Source organism: Schistocerca cancellata, chromosome 3 (genome assembly GCF_023864275.1).
Source record: "Schistocerca cancellata isolate TAMUIC-IGC-003103 chromosome 3, iqSchCanc2.1, whole genome shotgun sequence".
In the NCBI taxonomy this organism is placed as follows: Eukaryota; Metazoa; Arthropoda; class Insecta; order Orthoptera; family Acrididae; genus Schistocerca; species Schistocerca cancellata.
Genome location: NC_064628.1, coordinates 228,020,650 through 228,036,920, shown reverse-complemented (window position 1 = coordinate 228,036,920; position 16,271 = coordinate 228,020,650). Strand labels below are relative to the sequence as shown.

At 43.5% G+C, this 16,271-nt stretch overlaps 1 protein-coding gene across 1 annotated transcript in view; it reads left to right on the top strand.

The window, feature by feature from the left end:
- LOC126174857 (ATP-binding cassette sub-family F member 3) overlaps positions 1-16,271 on the top strand; it is an 87,370-nt gene that overhangs the window by 2,585 nt on the left and 68,514 nt on the right. The window contains exons 3-6 of the mRNA XM_049921254.1: positions 913-1,087; positions 1,233-1,462; positions 7,412-7,516; positions 7,653-7,811. Of these exons, the coding sequence (XP_049777211.1) occupies positions 913-1,087; positions 1,233-1,462; positions 7,412-7,516; positions 7,653-7,811 (669 nt within the window). The remainder of the gene's footprint in view (positions 1-912; positions 1,088-1,232; positions 1,463-7,411; positions 7,517-7,652; positions 7,812-16,271) is intronic.

Below are 16,271 nucleotides of genomic sequence, written 5' to 3'. Positions count from 1 at the left end.
GATATATTATTTTAAACCCTGCTGCATCCTGGGTGTATGGGACTCCTTTGCCAACTGACTAGGTCATCACTCTTCTGCTCTGTTTTAGTTGTGTTGTTGATCTTTTTTCTGGCATACTCTATTTTCTGTCGTAGGGATAGTACTATGATGAATACTGGATGCAGTACCCTCTGTAACACTTTCACTGTAAGGGGTAACTGGTGGGACAGTTGGAGGAGTGCTCCCTGTCACAAGCAGGGGCCCATGGCACACTCAACTGCTGACCTGATTATCTCTCTCTCACCTGATTTTGTTATTGTCAGTCCAATTGCTATCCATTACATTTTTAGCCTTCTCATGCACTATTGTAAATAACCCAGCTGGAAGGCATTCTTCACTCCATTTTCAGCACCTTGGTTTTACCACTCCTACATACTTTCATAATTCGATCAAATTTCTGGCTTATGTCACTAACACTAGATGAACTAAATATTCTCTGCAGTAAATGCTTGTAGTATACTACAGTATGGTACTACACTGTTGAATTTCATACCACTTAAGCTTCAATTAATGGCAGTAACAGTCACAATATTATTAGGACTGGGAAACTGTATAGCAAAATACTGCCAAACTAGGAATTACATATGATGAATGTTATTTCACTTTTGACACTGGAAACACATTTTTTTCCACCTCTCATTTGTAACCTACAGATCCAGCCATAGGCTGGAAACTGTCAAAGATGGTGATTTGTAACCTAAAATTATCCTCCCTTGACTCCAAAACTGACGCATTGTCAATCCATATACTTTATCAAAAAACTGCTGGGCTGGCACTGCCTGTATATCTAACTTCAACCTATTATTTCACAGTCCTTTACAGGCTGCAGTAAAGTTCTGTTATAACTTTCAAATAATGTTTAATTTGTTTCAGAAATATATGTGAAAGGCTCTTAGGAATTCTAAAACCAAATAAGTCTGATTTACTAAACCATGGGCCAACTAAAGTTCTCAATGCTCCTGTTCACCTTGCATCTATGGCTGCCAATTTGGAAGACAATGTGCAAGACATCAAAAGCATTTGGATGATGACTAGAGATGCTGGATTAGTAAGTAGTGTTCAAATGGTAATACTTGTCATATAATGATTTGCTGTACAACAGTTTGTCATTGGAAGTTTGACTCGTTCTTGAAAAAAATCTTTAAACTGTCATATTAATGTTGTTTTAGAAATCTTTTTAATTCTTTATACAGAAAGTTGATGCAAAGAAACTTGAGAAAGCTGAAGCAAAGCTACAACAAAAGCAAGAGAAAAGAAGCTTGGATATGCAAATGAATAGAAATCAAGCAACAACAGGACCGCGGTTAGAAACAGCAACTGCTTCGCAAGTTACTAGCAAAAAGGAAACAAAATTGGAGGATAAAGGCAACAATCGGACTCAGGACATTCGCATAGAAAACTTTGATGTCGCTTATGGTAACAGGTAACTAATCTACCTTCTTGGCAGTACAAATAATTTTAGAACTGGAGGAGTGGCAACTAAAATAGTTATATGATTGACTGACAGTTCTTACAGTAAACAGATTTTTTTTAATACAGGTGTTGAAATTATTAAGTATAATGTGGAATGAAAAGTCTGACAGTCCACTGCAACTGTATTTATTCAAAGCAATTACGGACCCACACAACAGGTTTCACTGCTTTAAAGTTGCATCTTCTGTTGTATATCAGTACATAATAATTCTTTTAATTAAAGCTTTGATAATGAGAAATTGAAGTTACCTGAGATATCTTAAAGTACTAAATGACTACACTTAAACTTGGAAGAAAATATTACACATCAAGTTAAGAAATTAGATGTGGATCACATACGCCCCCACAAAGAACAGGCTTATACATACGAGAGTTGGCACTTAAATAGTGGCAACTATATATTCACAACTGAAACAAGAGGAGTTACATGTTTGCACCTGTTATTGTTCTTCAAAGTAGTTGCCAGCAATGTGGAAGGCATAGTATACTGTTAACAGAACCTGTTCTGTTGATGGTGCGAATGGAGCTGTCTACTGCCTGTCAAATCTCTGGAGCAATTCTGAAGTGAATGCCACGAAGTGGTTCGTTCATCTTCGGAATCAAATGAGTCTCAAGGACTTAATTCCGGGGAGTATGGTGGATGGTACAGTACTTCCCAGTCCCATCGACCGAACAGAGCAGCCACAGCTTGCGCTGTATGCGCCTGCACATTGTCTTGAAAAATGATGGATGGGTTGCGCAGAAAGTGTCGCCACTTCTTTCGCAAAGTTGGTTGCAAGTGATGTTCCAAAAATGAACAGTAATTCTGTGCATTGACAGTCTGCCTTGGGGGATCGTAATGCATTAGGATAACACCATCACAGTTGTACACGAGAATCACCATACTGGAGCTCCGACACACTTTAGATTTTCACGGTGACCCATAATGATGCCATTTGCTGGATTGGCATTTCAGTTTTGGCTCTTGAGATATGGCCCATGTCTCAAGTGTTACAATACGGCGTAAGAAAGCCTCTCCTTTGCACTCCAAGTGCGTCTGAGCAGCGTCACAACACAGCCATTTCTGCATTTCCATCAAGTCATGCGGAACCCATCGTGATGCAATTTTTCACATGCCCAGGCGTTCCTTAAAGATGTGAAGCACAGTCGTATGTGCTAATCTGATTTCATGGGTGAGCTCACGAATCGTATAGTGTCGATCACTGTTGTCTAACGCGGCAACATCATGCACTTCTTCTTCAGAGATGCTAGGACGACCTGCCCGATGCATGTCTGCCACAGTTTGCCGACCTTCGTTAAAGGCTTTTACCCAACGTGCCACTGTTATGTATGGCAATGCCGATTCCCCGCCTGCCTCTTGAAGACCTTGGTGACACTGTCGTGTTGTACAACCTCTGGTACAGTCAATCTTGATCAAGCTCCACTGTTCCTGTTTCGAAAACATAGTGACACCGTTACGTTAGACTGCTCGCTCACAAGTGACTGTTTTTCCCTCATTGGGCGCATGCGTCATGTAGGACGGGTAAGTCCATTTGCTCAAAGGTAAAGTGGGTATGTCGACAATGTGTGCTATCAGCGACAATAGTAAATTTCAATGCATAGTGTCTCCACAGCAGTGTTGCCACTATTTAAGTTCCAGCCTACATATTTAATAAATGTGATTTGTAATTTCATACCAAAAGAATGTTAATTTACAAATGGTATGTCATATGGTGTGGGGAGTAGTTACGGAATGCAGCAGAGTAACGGTTGGCATGGTTAGGCAAAGTTTACAGCCCTCCTCAATTGATAAAAACGAATCCTCAGTTGATAAAACAAAACGACCGTCATCTATATGGTGAGTTTCATGTCTAAAAATGAAGGAATAGAATTAGAAACCAGAACTAATCCTTGTGTAAAAACAGTAAAGTATTGACTAAAACTGAAAAGACGGGGACCGTCCTCAAGTGACATGGAACAACTGTCAAAAATGGGACTGACCTGTGTTAAAATCACAAACTGTCATCACTGTACTAATTAAAATGTGTTCTTGTCAGCCTTTGTCAAGCGGCAGACAATGCCCATCATAGATGTTATCCAGCAGTATTGCAGTAGCTAATGGTTACAATATAAATTTTGTTCCCAATAATAATTAGGAAGTATTAAACATGACGTGTTCTTCCAATAACCACTCCACATTTTCTACCCCTTTATCACCTGTTAGCCAGGACATTAAGAACTACCACCACGTTCCCTATGGTCCCTTTTCAGAAAGAATAGGTAAACATTGAAAAAAGAATAACATAAATCCTGTGTTTTTTTATCCCTCAGAATGTAGGTTCCAAGTATAACACAGGGAACAGCCAGTCAGTAACCCATATAAGAACACAGGGATTTATTCAATTTCCTGCAATGATTGTTCTCAAAAGTACATTGGGCAAACGGGTAGTGGTTTCACAATTCGCTTTAAAGAATATCTCAAAGTGAGCAGTTCGAAATCAGTGCTAACATCTCATTTATTACATAATCAAAATTATATTTCAGATCTCCACAACAACCTGGAGATGGTACATAAATAAAGAGAGTGCGATGTTTTAAATGTACTTGAAGAGATACATATGATAAAGTCCATAAGACAGTCCCCTAATAATACACTCAATAGCCAGAGTTGAGGCACTGAGCTTTATTGGCCAGTTTTAACTATTTAAATTTTTGAAGTTAGGGGTATCAAAATCTAACCAGTTGGTTAGCTAATTTCAGCTTTTTTGTGTTAATACTCATGTTTAGTCCCACTGGCAGTCCACTTGAAGGCCATCTGCTCCATTTACTGTATACACTGTTTTAATGACTTAGAAATAAGTAGTTCATCTTAGCAACATAACTATATTTAGCATTATCCAATTTGAAATATAAGTGTTACAGAGAGTAGAGTGTAATAATTCGCAAGATGACCACAGTTCCTCTGCAGAGCACTAGTGTTGTGTTTTTTCATACCTTCTGGGTTGCCTGCATTAGTTCAGTTTTCGTCACAGTCTCAGTACCGGGACGGCAGCCACAGCACACCCTTCAACAACGCTAGGGATGTTATAGCTTGGTTGTCAGCTGCTATGTTGGTGACAAATGCACATGAGTGTGTTAGCTTTTGCTAATTTTGACCAGCAGAGTAAGCCTCTTCCTTTGTCTTTGCTGGCCCCTAAAACAGTTAAAATAATTTTCACTAGATTTCAATACATTAATTTTACTATTTTTCATGACTAATATTATTTTATTCTTAAATTATCATAGAAACCAGTACTTGCCTGTGTAACATATATGAGGGACATTGCTGTTACTTGATGTAGGCCAACAAGAACATATTTTAATCAGTAAATTGATAACAGTTCCTGATTTTAACACAGGTCTGTCCCATTTTTGGCAGGTGCTCCACATCAGTTGGGTAACTACTCCCCACACTATATGACGTAGCATTTGTAAATAACCTTCTTTTGGTATGAAATTGCAAATTATATTTATTAAATATGTGTAAGGCCTTTCTTTGTGGGGCATGTGTGATCCACACCTAATTTCTGAACTTGATGTGTAATATTTTCCTCCAAGTTTAAGTCTAGTACCTCAGTACTTTAAGGTATCGCAGATAACTTCAGTTCCTTATTATCAAAGCATTACTAAAAAAAAAAAAAAAAAAAAAAAAAAAATCTGTACAGATATTCATCAGAAGATGCAACTTAAAAGCTGCGTAACCGGTTGTGTGGATCTATAATTGGCCTGAATAAATACAGCTACAGCAGACTATTGGATTTTTCATGCAGCACCTGTATTAAAAAACTGTGTACTGTATGAATTGTCAATTAGTCACATAATTCTTGGCAGTAGTAATTAGAATATGCAATTTTTTTTTCTCCTGTGCATATACAATATTTTGTATTACTGTTTGAATTACAGTATGTGAACAGGCTGATAATTATACTTTTATCTAGCTACCATGTCCACAGATTTTGGTTTTTCTTCAAATTTGTGGCAAAATTTGCTGGTTGCAACAGAATAGGAAAAATAAGAATTAATTCTTGCCTGACTTTGCCATTGGATTAATTCTGTATGTCTATGAGGGTGGGGGCGGGGGTGGGGGGAGTGTTTATACAGAGTAAACCCCAGACTTTGAATTTTGGTATGCAATGCAAAACAGTTGTACTACAATGCCAGGTGTGAAAGTGCTGTGAAGTGAATGCTGTCACTGTGGGAACAGCTCAGCAGTGTCATTGTGCTACTTTTCCATTGTATTGTGTGAACCCAAAATGAGGTGCATATCAGCCAACTGTTCATTAGTAAACCTATCCATACTGCTGTATATCAGTGTTGACATTGTCAGCACAGCTGATATGTTGGTCCAGTTTGTAATTTTTTTGTTGACTTTGCTATTTCGTGCTGCTACATGTTATGTAAAATGTTCTTTCTCACACACACTTGGAAAGTGCAGTTTACTTACCCTATACAGGCATGGAAGAGTGAAATCAACAAAAAATGACAAACTGAAGCTAAATATTAGTTGTATTGAAAGTGTCAGAAGGCCGCATAAAATCAGTATCTGTTACTAAGAAAATAAATGAACCCACTGCTAGTGAAACGTCACCAAACATGTCTCATTGTCAAAACAAGAACAACCTGTGTTTGCTCAAGGCAGAACCGTATTTCCATAAGTACATGGAAATGCAGTTACTTTTTACTATGCCACCAGAAACTACAAGTCCTTTATACCAAAATACTCGGACAATATCCCTGAACAACGTCCAAAATTTTGTCAGAGTTTGGGTTCACGCTCTATACGGTTGCCTATTTGGAGTAAAGTAGTACACAATAATGAACACTAAGATATATTCTGATTTGGCTACAGTGAATTTTGGAGCACAGTCTGTTAATTACATTCAGTGATTAACTGACACTACTTCTGTGTTGACTGGTGGTGGAAGAATCAGCTGCTGCTAATGTGAATTGTTGCCCAGGGTGCGCCCGACTGTACTGATTTTTTCATTGTGTAATCCATACAATCTTCGGGGAGGCTTCTTCCTTGCAACAAGGCCATCGGAGTTGCTACCTTCTGGAAATGCTGACCGGACATATGAATGAATGAATGAATGAATATTAACTGACACTTGATAATGGGAGTTTGCTCCTGAAGTACGTTTTTTCTCTTCTCAAGAAAAGGGACTTACGCAGACTTTGTGCAGTAACAGTTATCATTTGTAATACAAAATGTGAAAATAAATGTATAACAGCCTGCATTAAAGTGAAAATTGTTGCACAGAAATCCTGATAATGATTGGTGGAAAAATTGTAGATAGGAAATTAAATTTAAATGTTACAATAAACAGTGAATGCTTAATGTGATAGAAGGCAACTAACAGTGTCAGAATTTGTGATAATGATCATTTTTCTTTTGATTCTTTGTTAGCCATTGTAGACTCATTTTACTGCTATGGTAGCTATAATTTGAATAAATTTTGTGTTAAGTCATTTGAGGCTCCCTTTTCCTTATTTTCATTTAAACGATGCCTCTCTCTCTCCCACTTCTTATTTTCAGTGACCATCTGTTAGGGATCCACTGCATCTGCCGAGTGAAAGGGCACAGTGATTAGCTTGCTCAACTCCCTTGTGGAAGGAGTTAAGGTCAAATACCCATGTAGACATCATGATTCAAGTTTTCTGTGATTTTTCTTAAAGCAGTTAAGGTGAGAAATGGAATTGTTCCTTTGGAAAGACCATGGACAGTTTTCTTTCTGTTAATTGTCCTTCATACTAGTTATCCCCTACAGAGACTAATACTTCAAATTTTTTGCAGAACTTTCATTAGTAATAATGAACAAGTAAAATTAAATAATTAATGATAAATGTTTCATGATGTGTGTGTATTCGTTGAAATTTGAAGGGTCTTGCTGCAGGCTGCTGATCTCACATTGGCGTTTGGAAGAAGGTATGGTCTTGTGGGAAGAAATGGTCTTGGCAAGACTACTCTTTTGAGGATGATATCAAGGTTAGTGGAGAGTGAATATTTACCTACTGTTACAGTCATATCCACTACACAGTTTTTGTGTATTTTCTTTAATATATCTTGTAAATACACTAAATGAGAATGCCATAGTTCTAACAACACTAATTGTTCTTTTCAGTGGACAACTGCGGATACCTTCACACATATCTGTTCTCCATGTGGAGCAGGAAGTGGTTGGAGATGAAACAACTGCATTGCAGAGTGTTCTCCAGTGTGATACTGTCCGTGAAAGACTAATTGCTAAAGAAAAGGAAATCAGCACAAAATTAAATAATGGGTGAGAGTATTCATTAGTATGAGTATTAATTTCCTTCTTTTTTGCCTTTCTTCCCTGCTCCTCCTCCTAATTTATTGATTTTGTCTAGGGGAGCTTTCAAGAGCATACTGATATAATGGGAAATGCAGAAATTACTGTGTAGTTGTGTAAGTCAATCTTTTGTATCCTGTTGTTCATAAAATTTTCATGGTGCTCTCTAGATATTTATCAGCAATTTCCAAGAGTCCTATCCTTGGTTCATTCAGAGTGTATTTGTTACTTGGCCCCTTGATTTGTAAACTTTTATAAAAATTTTCGTATGAAATGCAGACTATCGAGTAATTTTAACTGAACTGTAGTATTCAATGGGACCATGGCCCTAGAAAAGAGGCAGACAATGATTTACTGTTGTGAAGTCAAACCCTACATACCACTGCCCCTGCAGTACTCAAAGTGCATCTACTTTATGCATGTTACTGTTGTCTTCAGTTGAAAGACTGGTTTGATGCAGCTCTCTATGCTACTATAACCTGTGCAAGCCTCTTCATCTCCGAGTAACTACTGCAACCTGTATTCCTGTGAATCTGCTTGCTGTATGCATCTATTGGTCTCCCTCTATGATTTTTACCCCCCATGCTTCCCTCCAGTGCTAAGTTGGCAGTCCCTTGATGCCTCAATGTGTCCTACCAACCGATCCCTTCTTTTGGTCAGGTTGTACCACAAATTTCTCCTTTCTCCAATTATATTCAGTACCTCCTCATTACTTATGTGATCTAGCGATCTAATCTTCCAGCATTCCTCTGTAGCACAACATTTCAAAAGCTTCTATTCTCTTCTTGTTTAAACTTTTCATCATCCATGTTTCATTTCCATACATGGCTACACTCCATACAAATACTTTCAGAAAGGACTTCCTGACACTCAAATCTATACTCAGCATTAACAAATTTCTCTTCAGAAATGCTTTTCTTGCCATTGCCAGTCTTCATTTTGTATCCTCTCTACTTCAACCATCATCACGTATTTTGCTTCCTAAATAGCAAAACTCATCTACTACTCTAAGTGTCTCATTTCCTAATCTAATTCCCTCAACATCACCTGATTTAATCCATCTGCATTCCATTATCCTTGTTATGCTTTTGTTGATGTTAATCTTATATCTTTTTGTCAAGATACTGTCCATACTATTCAACCACTCTTTCAAGTCCTTTGCTGTCTCTGACAAAACTGTAATGTCATCAGCAAATATCAAAGCTTTTATTCTTCTCCCTAGACTTTAATTTCTACTCCAAATTTTTCATTTGTTTGCTTTACTGCTTGTTCAATATACAGATTGAATAACATCTGGGATAGGCTACAACCCTGTCTCACTCCCTTCTCAACCACTGCTTCCTTTCCATGCTCCTCAGCTCTTATAATTACCATCTGGTTTCTGTACAAATTGTAAATATCCTTTCACCTCCTGTATTTTACCCCTGCTACCTTCAGAATATGAAAGAGAATACTCCAGTCAACATTTCCAAAAGCTTTCTTCAAGTCTACAGATGATGTAATCATAGATTTGTTTTTCCTTAACCTGTCTTATAAGATAAGTCATAGAATCAGTATTGCCTCAAGTGTTCCTACATTTCTCTGGAATCCAAACTGATGTTTGCCGAGGTGATTTTCTACGAGTTTTCCAGTCTTCTGTAAATAATTCGTGTTAGTATTTTGCAGCCAATTATTAAACTTACTAAACTGATAGTTCATTAATTTTCACACCTGTCAGCACCTTCTTTATTTGGAGTTGGGATTATTGTGTTCCTCTTGAAGTCTGAGGGTATTTCATTTGTCTTATACATCATGCTCACCAGATGCAAGAGTTTTGTCATGGTTGGCTCTCCCAAGGCTATCAGTAGCTCTAATGGAATGTTGTCTACTCACGGGGCCTTGTTTCAACTTCAGCCTTTCAGTGCTTCGTCAGATTCTTCACACAGTATCATATCACCCTTCTAACCTCCCTCTGCATTCTCTTCATATAGCGGAGATGCTTAGTCACAGGTACGCGCAACAAAAAGTCTCTCACAATTAAAGCTTTCTGCCATTAAGGCCTACATCAACAGTGGAAGAGTCACTCACTCATTCACTGTGCAGATGCAACTCACACACGCAACTGCCGTCTCAGGCAACTGAAACCACACTGCAAGCAGCAGCGCCAGTGCATGATAGGAGTGGCGACTGGGTGCGGGTAAGTAGGAGGCTGGGGCAGAGAGGGGGAGGGATAGTATGGTGGGGGTGGCAGACAGTGAAGTGCTGCAGGTTAGACAGAGAGCAGGGAGAGGTAGGGAGGGGGGGGGGGGGGGAGTAGTGGAAATGGAGAGAAATGAAAAGACTTGGTGTGATGGTGTAATGACGGCTATGTAGTGCTGAAATGGGAATAGGGAAGGGACTGGATGTTTAAGGACTGTGACTAACGAAGGTTGAGGCCAGTAGGGTTACGGGAACATAGGATATATTGCAGGGAAAGTTCTCACCTGCGCGATTCAGAAACGCTAGTGTTGGTGGGAAAGATCCATATGGCACAGCATGTGAAGCAGTCACTGAAATGAAGGGTATAATGTTTGACAGTGTGATCAGCAACAGGCTGGTCTGCTTGTTTCTTGGCCACAGTTTGTCCATGGCCATTCATGCAGACACAGCTTGTTGGTTGTGATGCCTACATAGAATGCAGCACAGTGTTTGCAGCTTAGCTTGTAGATCACATGATTGGTTTCACAGGTAGCCCTGCCTTTGATGGGATAGGTGATGTTTGTGACCAGACTGGAGTAGGTGGTGGTGGGACGATGTGTGGGACAGGTTTTGCATCTAAGTCTATTACAGGGGTATGAGCCATGAGGTAAGGGATTGGGAACAGGAGTTGTAAGGGTGGAAGAGTATATTGTGTAGGTTAGGCGGACAGTGGAATACCACTGTGGGAGGGGTGGGAAGGACAGTGTGCATGACATTCCTCGTTTCAGGGACATAATTTAAACCCTGGCAGAGAATGTAATTCAGTTGCTCCAGTCCTTGGTGATGCTGATTTACGAGGTGATTGCTCCTGTGTGGCAGATGGTGGGACTTCGGGAGGTGGTGGGAGACTGGAAAGATAAGGCACGGTAGATTTCTTTTTGTAAGTGGTCGGGAGGATAATTACATTCAGTGAAGGCTTCAGTGAGACCCTCAGTATATTTTGAGGACTGCTCTTCACTGCAAATGTGATGACCATGGTCGGCTAGGCTGTACAGAAAGGACTTTCGCTATGGAAGCGGTGGCAGCTGCCAAAGTGGAGGTATTGCTAGTGGTTAGCAAGTTTGACATGGATGAAGGTTGTGGCGGTTCCACCTGCTTTAATTTTCTTCCTTTGTTTATTGTTGTCCTCGGTGGCAACATACTGCGTTGCTACACTGGCTGAAAAATGGGTTGTGGCCCCCCCTGCAGTTTCGGGGGTAAGAATAGGCCTGCGGTATTCCTACCTGTCGTAAGAGGCGACTAAAAGGAGTCTCAAATGTTTCGGCCCTTACGTGATGGTCCCCTCTTGGGTTTAACCACCATATTTCAAAATTATTCCGAAGAGCGAGCCAGTTGGGGAAGGGCGCCTTACTTGGTGCATTGTGTCCATCGTGCATTGAGACCTTTAGCCAGCTTATTCATCATTGCATTGCAGTCTCGCTCGTTCTCCATCTCTTGGGCAAGGATACATTCCTGGTTGCGATTTCCGCCATGCACTCTGCAGTGTCGCTTCGTGCACTGACGATGAGCATGGACCACTTGCCGCCTAATATCCAGCACTGTAGCCAGTCCGTTGTGGTGAGGCCGCCATGAACCCTGTTGGTTGTAGCCCACTGACAACACAGGGATTGCTCTACTGATGCCTGCACCATTAACTCCCCACGTATGCCAAGGAGTAGATGGCTATCTCTCTGGGGCATCGGGACTCTCAGCAATGGCCATCCTGCCAGGTGGCCCTTGCTGTGACTGGGTGGTGCCCGTGGGGAGGGCCCTTGTTAGGAGTAGGTGGCATCACGTTGGATGACATGCAATGAAGTGTGGCACATCTTCTCTTGCTGGTGGCCACCCACCAGCAGTCTCTAAGCATTTGAGGGCTCACTTTAATGCAAACATCTATGACCCCAAAGCGTTCCCCTCCCTGGCCACACCAAGGGAGGAATGAAAGGCTATGAATGACAGCGAGACGTATTTGTCCCGGTATCTAGTCTGTACGAGAGCTGATGGGGAATCCTTTGAGTCCATGAAGCCTCAGTTCTTCATAGAGCATTTAGAGCACAAGTTCTGGGAGGTGGAGGGCTTGTCAAAAATGCGGTCTGGGTCAGTCTTGATAAAAACAGCATCCTCTGCCCAGTCACGTCCATTACTTGCTTGTAAGAAGCTGGGGGATGTTTCTGTTATTACCACACCCCATAAAAGCTTAAATATGGTCCAGGGCATTATCTTCCACAGGGCCCTTCTTTTACAGTCCGATGACGAGCTGCGCACTAACTTAGAGCGGTGAAGTGTCCATTTCGTCCGGCGCGTCCACTGGGGTCCGAGGGATAATCAGGTTGCCACCAGTGCCTTCATCTTGGCTTTCAAGGGTGACACATTACCCGAGAAGGTGAAGGTGTGGTCTACTGCTGTGATGTCAAGCCATATTTCCCTCCCCCGATGCGGTGCTTTAAATGCTGAAAGTTCGGCCATATGTCTTTCCACTGTGTTTCCAGCCTCATATGTCGCTGTTGTGGTCGTCCATCCCATCCTGATACTCCATGTGCCTTGCCTCCCATCTGTGTCAACTGCGGAGAGCACCATCCCCCTTGCTCGCTGGACTGTAACATTCTACAGAAGGAACAGAAAATAATGAAATACAACACTGAGGCTAAACGGAAATTAGAATGTCTTCATCCCGTGCACATGTCATCTTATGCTGCCACTGTCACTCCTGTTACAGCTACATCCGATGCACCAGTCAGTCAGCTCTCATAGCCGAATGACAACACCTGCCCCCTTGATGGTGGGGAGCACTTCCCTCCCTGTTGCTTCTGCGCACCATCTACCTTGGGAGCGATCTCCCCCCCCCCCCCCCCCCCCCCCACCCAAACCATCAGGGACACCAGTCCCCACTTCTAAGCTAGAAAAGCGTAAGTCTTTCAGCTTAGAAGCGGTTTCTCTCGCTAGGAATGGATCCCTTGGGTCACTCCCTTCCCAGGTTCCTACCAATGGCAAACCAGACACCCGCCAGGGGCTGAAGAAGCCCCAGGTAGCTGGTCGTAGGGCTTCACGGTCCTCTTCAGTCCTGGAGACAGAATCAAAGAAGCCCTCCTAGCAAGGGCAACCAAAGGAACAGTGTGAGAAATCGAAATCAAAGACCCCTAAGATCAAGGAAATTGCAGTGGCACCCACTGCGCCACTACCTACAGGCTCTGCGTCTGACGATGCAGTGGAGATTCTGGCGTCCGCTGAGTACCTTGATCTCGCTGGGCCCTCATGCATGGTGGATGTCGCTCCCATCGGTACTCAGTCGCAGCAGGTGACCCAGCGGTGTAATCTGCCTCCTCGGTCCCTTCACGCCTTTCTCGGCTATCGACAATGTCATCCTGCAGTGGAACTGCAGCTGTTTTTTCCACCATCTTGCTGAGCTCCGACAACCTCTCAGCCTTTACCCTTTCCTCTGCATTGCTCTTCAGGAAACTTGTTTTCAGTCGATGCGAACCCCCACTCTGTGTTTTTTTTTTTTTTTTTTTTTTGTCATCAGTCTACTGACTGGCTTGATGCGGCCCGCCACGAATTCCTTTCCTGTGCTAACCTCTTCATCTCAGAGTAGCACTTGCAACCTCCGTGGCTATCGGGGTTATTATAAGAACCGGCCAGCTTATGAGAGGGCATCTAGTGGCGTCTGCACCTACGTCCTTCACTCTCTTTACAGCGAGTCTGTCCCTGTACAAACACCTTTAGAGGCTGGCGCTGTTCGGGTGTGGATGCCTCAGGCTGTTACTTCTGCAGTCTCTATCTTCCACCGGATGTGATGTCCTGCAGCATGTCCTGGCTACACTGATAGCCCAATTGCCGCCACCTTTTCTGATACTGGGCGACTTCAATGCCCATAACCCTCTGTGGGGTGGATCGGTGGCAACAGGCCGAGGCAGCATCGTTGAGCAAGTTTTGGCACTGCTCAACCTTCCTCTTTTAAAGAATAGTGCCTTCACACATTTCAGTGTGGCACATGGCACGTACTCAGCCATTGACCTTGCGATCTGCAGCCCTAGCCTATTACAATCTGTCCATTGGAGTGTGCATGATGACTTGTGCGGTAGTGACTGCTTTCCGATCTTTCTGTCACTGCCACAGCGTCACTCTTCTGGGTGCCCCTGCAGATGGGCTGTAAATAAGGCTGACTGGGATTTGTTCACCTCCATTGCCACTATTCAGCCTCTTTCCAATGACACCATTGATGCAGTGGTTCACTATGTCACCACCAGCTTCGTTACTGCCGCAGAATCTGCCATTCCCTGTTCTTCTGGGTCCCCTCAGCGGAGGACTGTGCCTTGGTGGTCGCCCGAGATCGCTGAGGTGATTAAAGATCGCAGGCGGGCACTCCCACGTCACAAACGGCATCCCTCATTGGGACACCTCATCACCTTTAAACGGCACCGTGCGTGAGCCCGCTGCCTCATTCGCCAACATAAGCAGGAGTGCACCACTGGCCTCTGTACCTCTCCATCGCAGGTTTGGGCCAAGATTAGGCGACTCTATGGCTATCGGACCCCATCAGCGTACCTGCACTTTCACTGAATGGAGCAGTCTGCACTGACTGCAACACAATTGCAAACCGCTTAGCAGAGCATTTTGCTCAGAGTTCCACTTCTGCGAATTACCCACTGGCCTTCCGCTCCCTGAAAGAGCGGTTGGAACGTCAGAGCATTTCATTTCACACGCGCCACCCTGAATCATACAATGCTCCATTCAGTGAGTGGGAATTACAAAGTGCACTAGCCGCTTGCCATGGTACAGCTCCCGGGCCAGATTGCATCCACTGTCAGATGCTCAAACACCTCTCGGTGGACTGCCAGGGACGCCTCATAGACCTTTTCAACTGTATCTGGGTTGAGGGTGAATTCCCGTCGCAATGGCGGGAAAGTATCGTAAGCCCTGTGTTGAAACCTGGCAAGAACCCACTGGAGTTGGACAGCTACCGCCCCATTAGCCTCACCAACGTTCTTTGCAAGTTGCTCGAACGCATGGTGAGTCGGAGGTTGAGTTGGCTACTTGAGTCTCGGGGCCTTCAGGCTCCGTCTCAGGGTGGGTTATGTAAGGGCCGTTCTGCCACCGCTAATCTGGTGTGCCTGGAGTCTGCCATCCGTACAGCCTTTGCCCGCCGTCAGCATCTGGTCTCAGTGTTTTTTGACATGCAGAAGGCGTACGATATGACATGGCGACATCACGTCCTCTCCACGCTTCATGGTTGGGGTCTTCGAGGTCCGCTCCCGATTTTCATACAAAATTTTCTGTCGCTTCGTTCCTTCCATGTGCAAGTTACGGCCTCCCACAGTTCCTCCAGAGTTCAGGAGAATGGGGTACTGGAAGGATCTGTCATAAGTGTCTGCCTCTTTCTGATTGAAATTAATGGGCTCACTGCAGCGGTGGGAACGTCTGTCTCAGCTTCCTTGTATGTTGACAACTTCTGCCTATACTATAGCTCCACTGGCATTGCAGCTGCTGAACGGCAACTGCAGGGCGCTATCCGAAAGGCTACAGTCTTGGGCTGTAGCGCATGGCTTTCTCCTTTCAGCAGCGAAGACCTGCGTTATACATTTCTGCCAGTGACACACTGTTCATCCTGAGCCATGGCTTTATCTTGACGGCGAACCTCTTGCTGTGGTGGAGACGCATCAGTTGTTGGGATTGGTTTTTGATACTCGATTGACTTGGCTCCCTCACATTCGGCAGCTTAAACAGACATGCTGGCAGCATCTTAACGCTCTTTGTTGCTTCAGTCACACCAGCAGGGGTGTCGATCAGTCTACACTTCTCCCCCCAGGGGGTCCACAACTCTTTTGTGGATACGTGCGTAGGGAGCACGGGACCCCGAGCTAATGTGGCCTTCCTTCCTTTCCGGGCTGCATACCTTCTCTTTCCGCATCCTTCCCCATCCCGCATCTTCGCCCCTCCTCCCCTCACCTCTGGCTCTTTGCTTCCCTTTCTCCCCATCTGGGAGTATGGTTTGTGCCTAGGTCCGGAGACGGACGCTCGAAACTGTTCCAACTTCCTTGCTTTCTACACTTGCAAGTCTCCGTCCTTCCTCTGTCCTTTTCTTTTCCTTTCCTCTTCTCTTTGCCCTTTTCTCCGCTGCGGCGTTTGAGACCCCTCTTCTTTCCTTTTTCCTTTCTCTTTTTTCCTCCCTGTGCGTGTCTGAAGGCCGACCCACGCACTTCCATGCGTAGCCGGTGACGGGGTAACGCTTAATTCCCC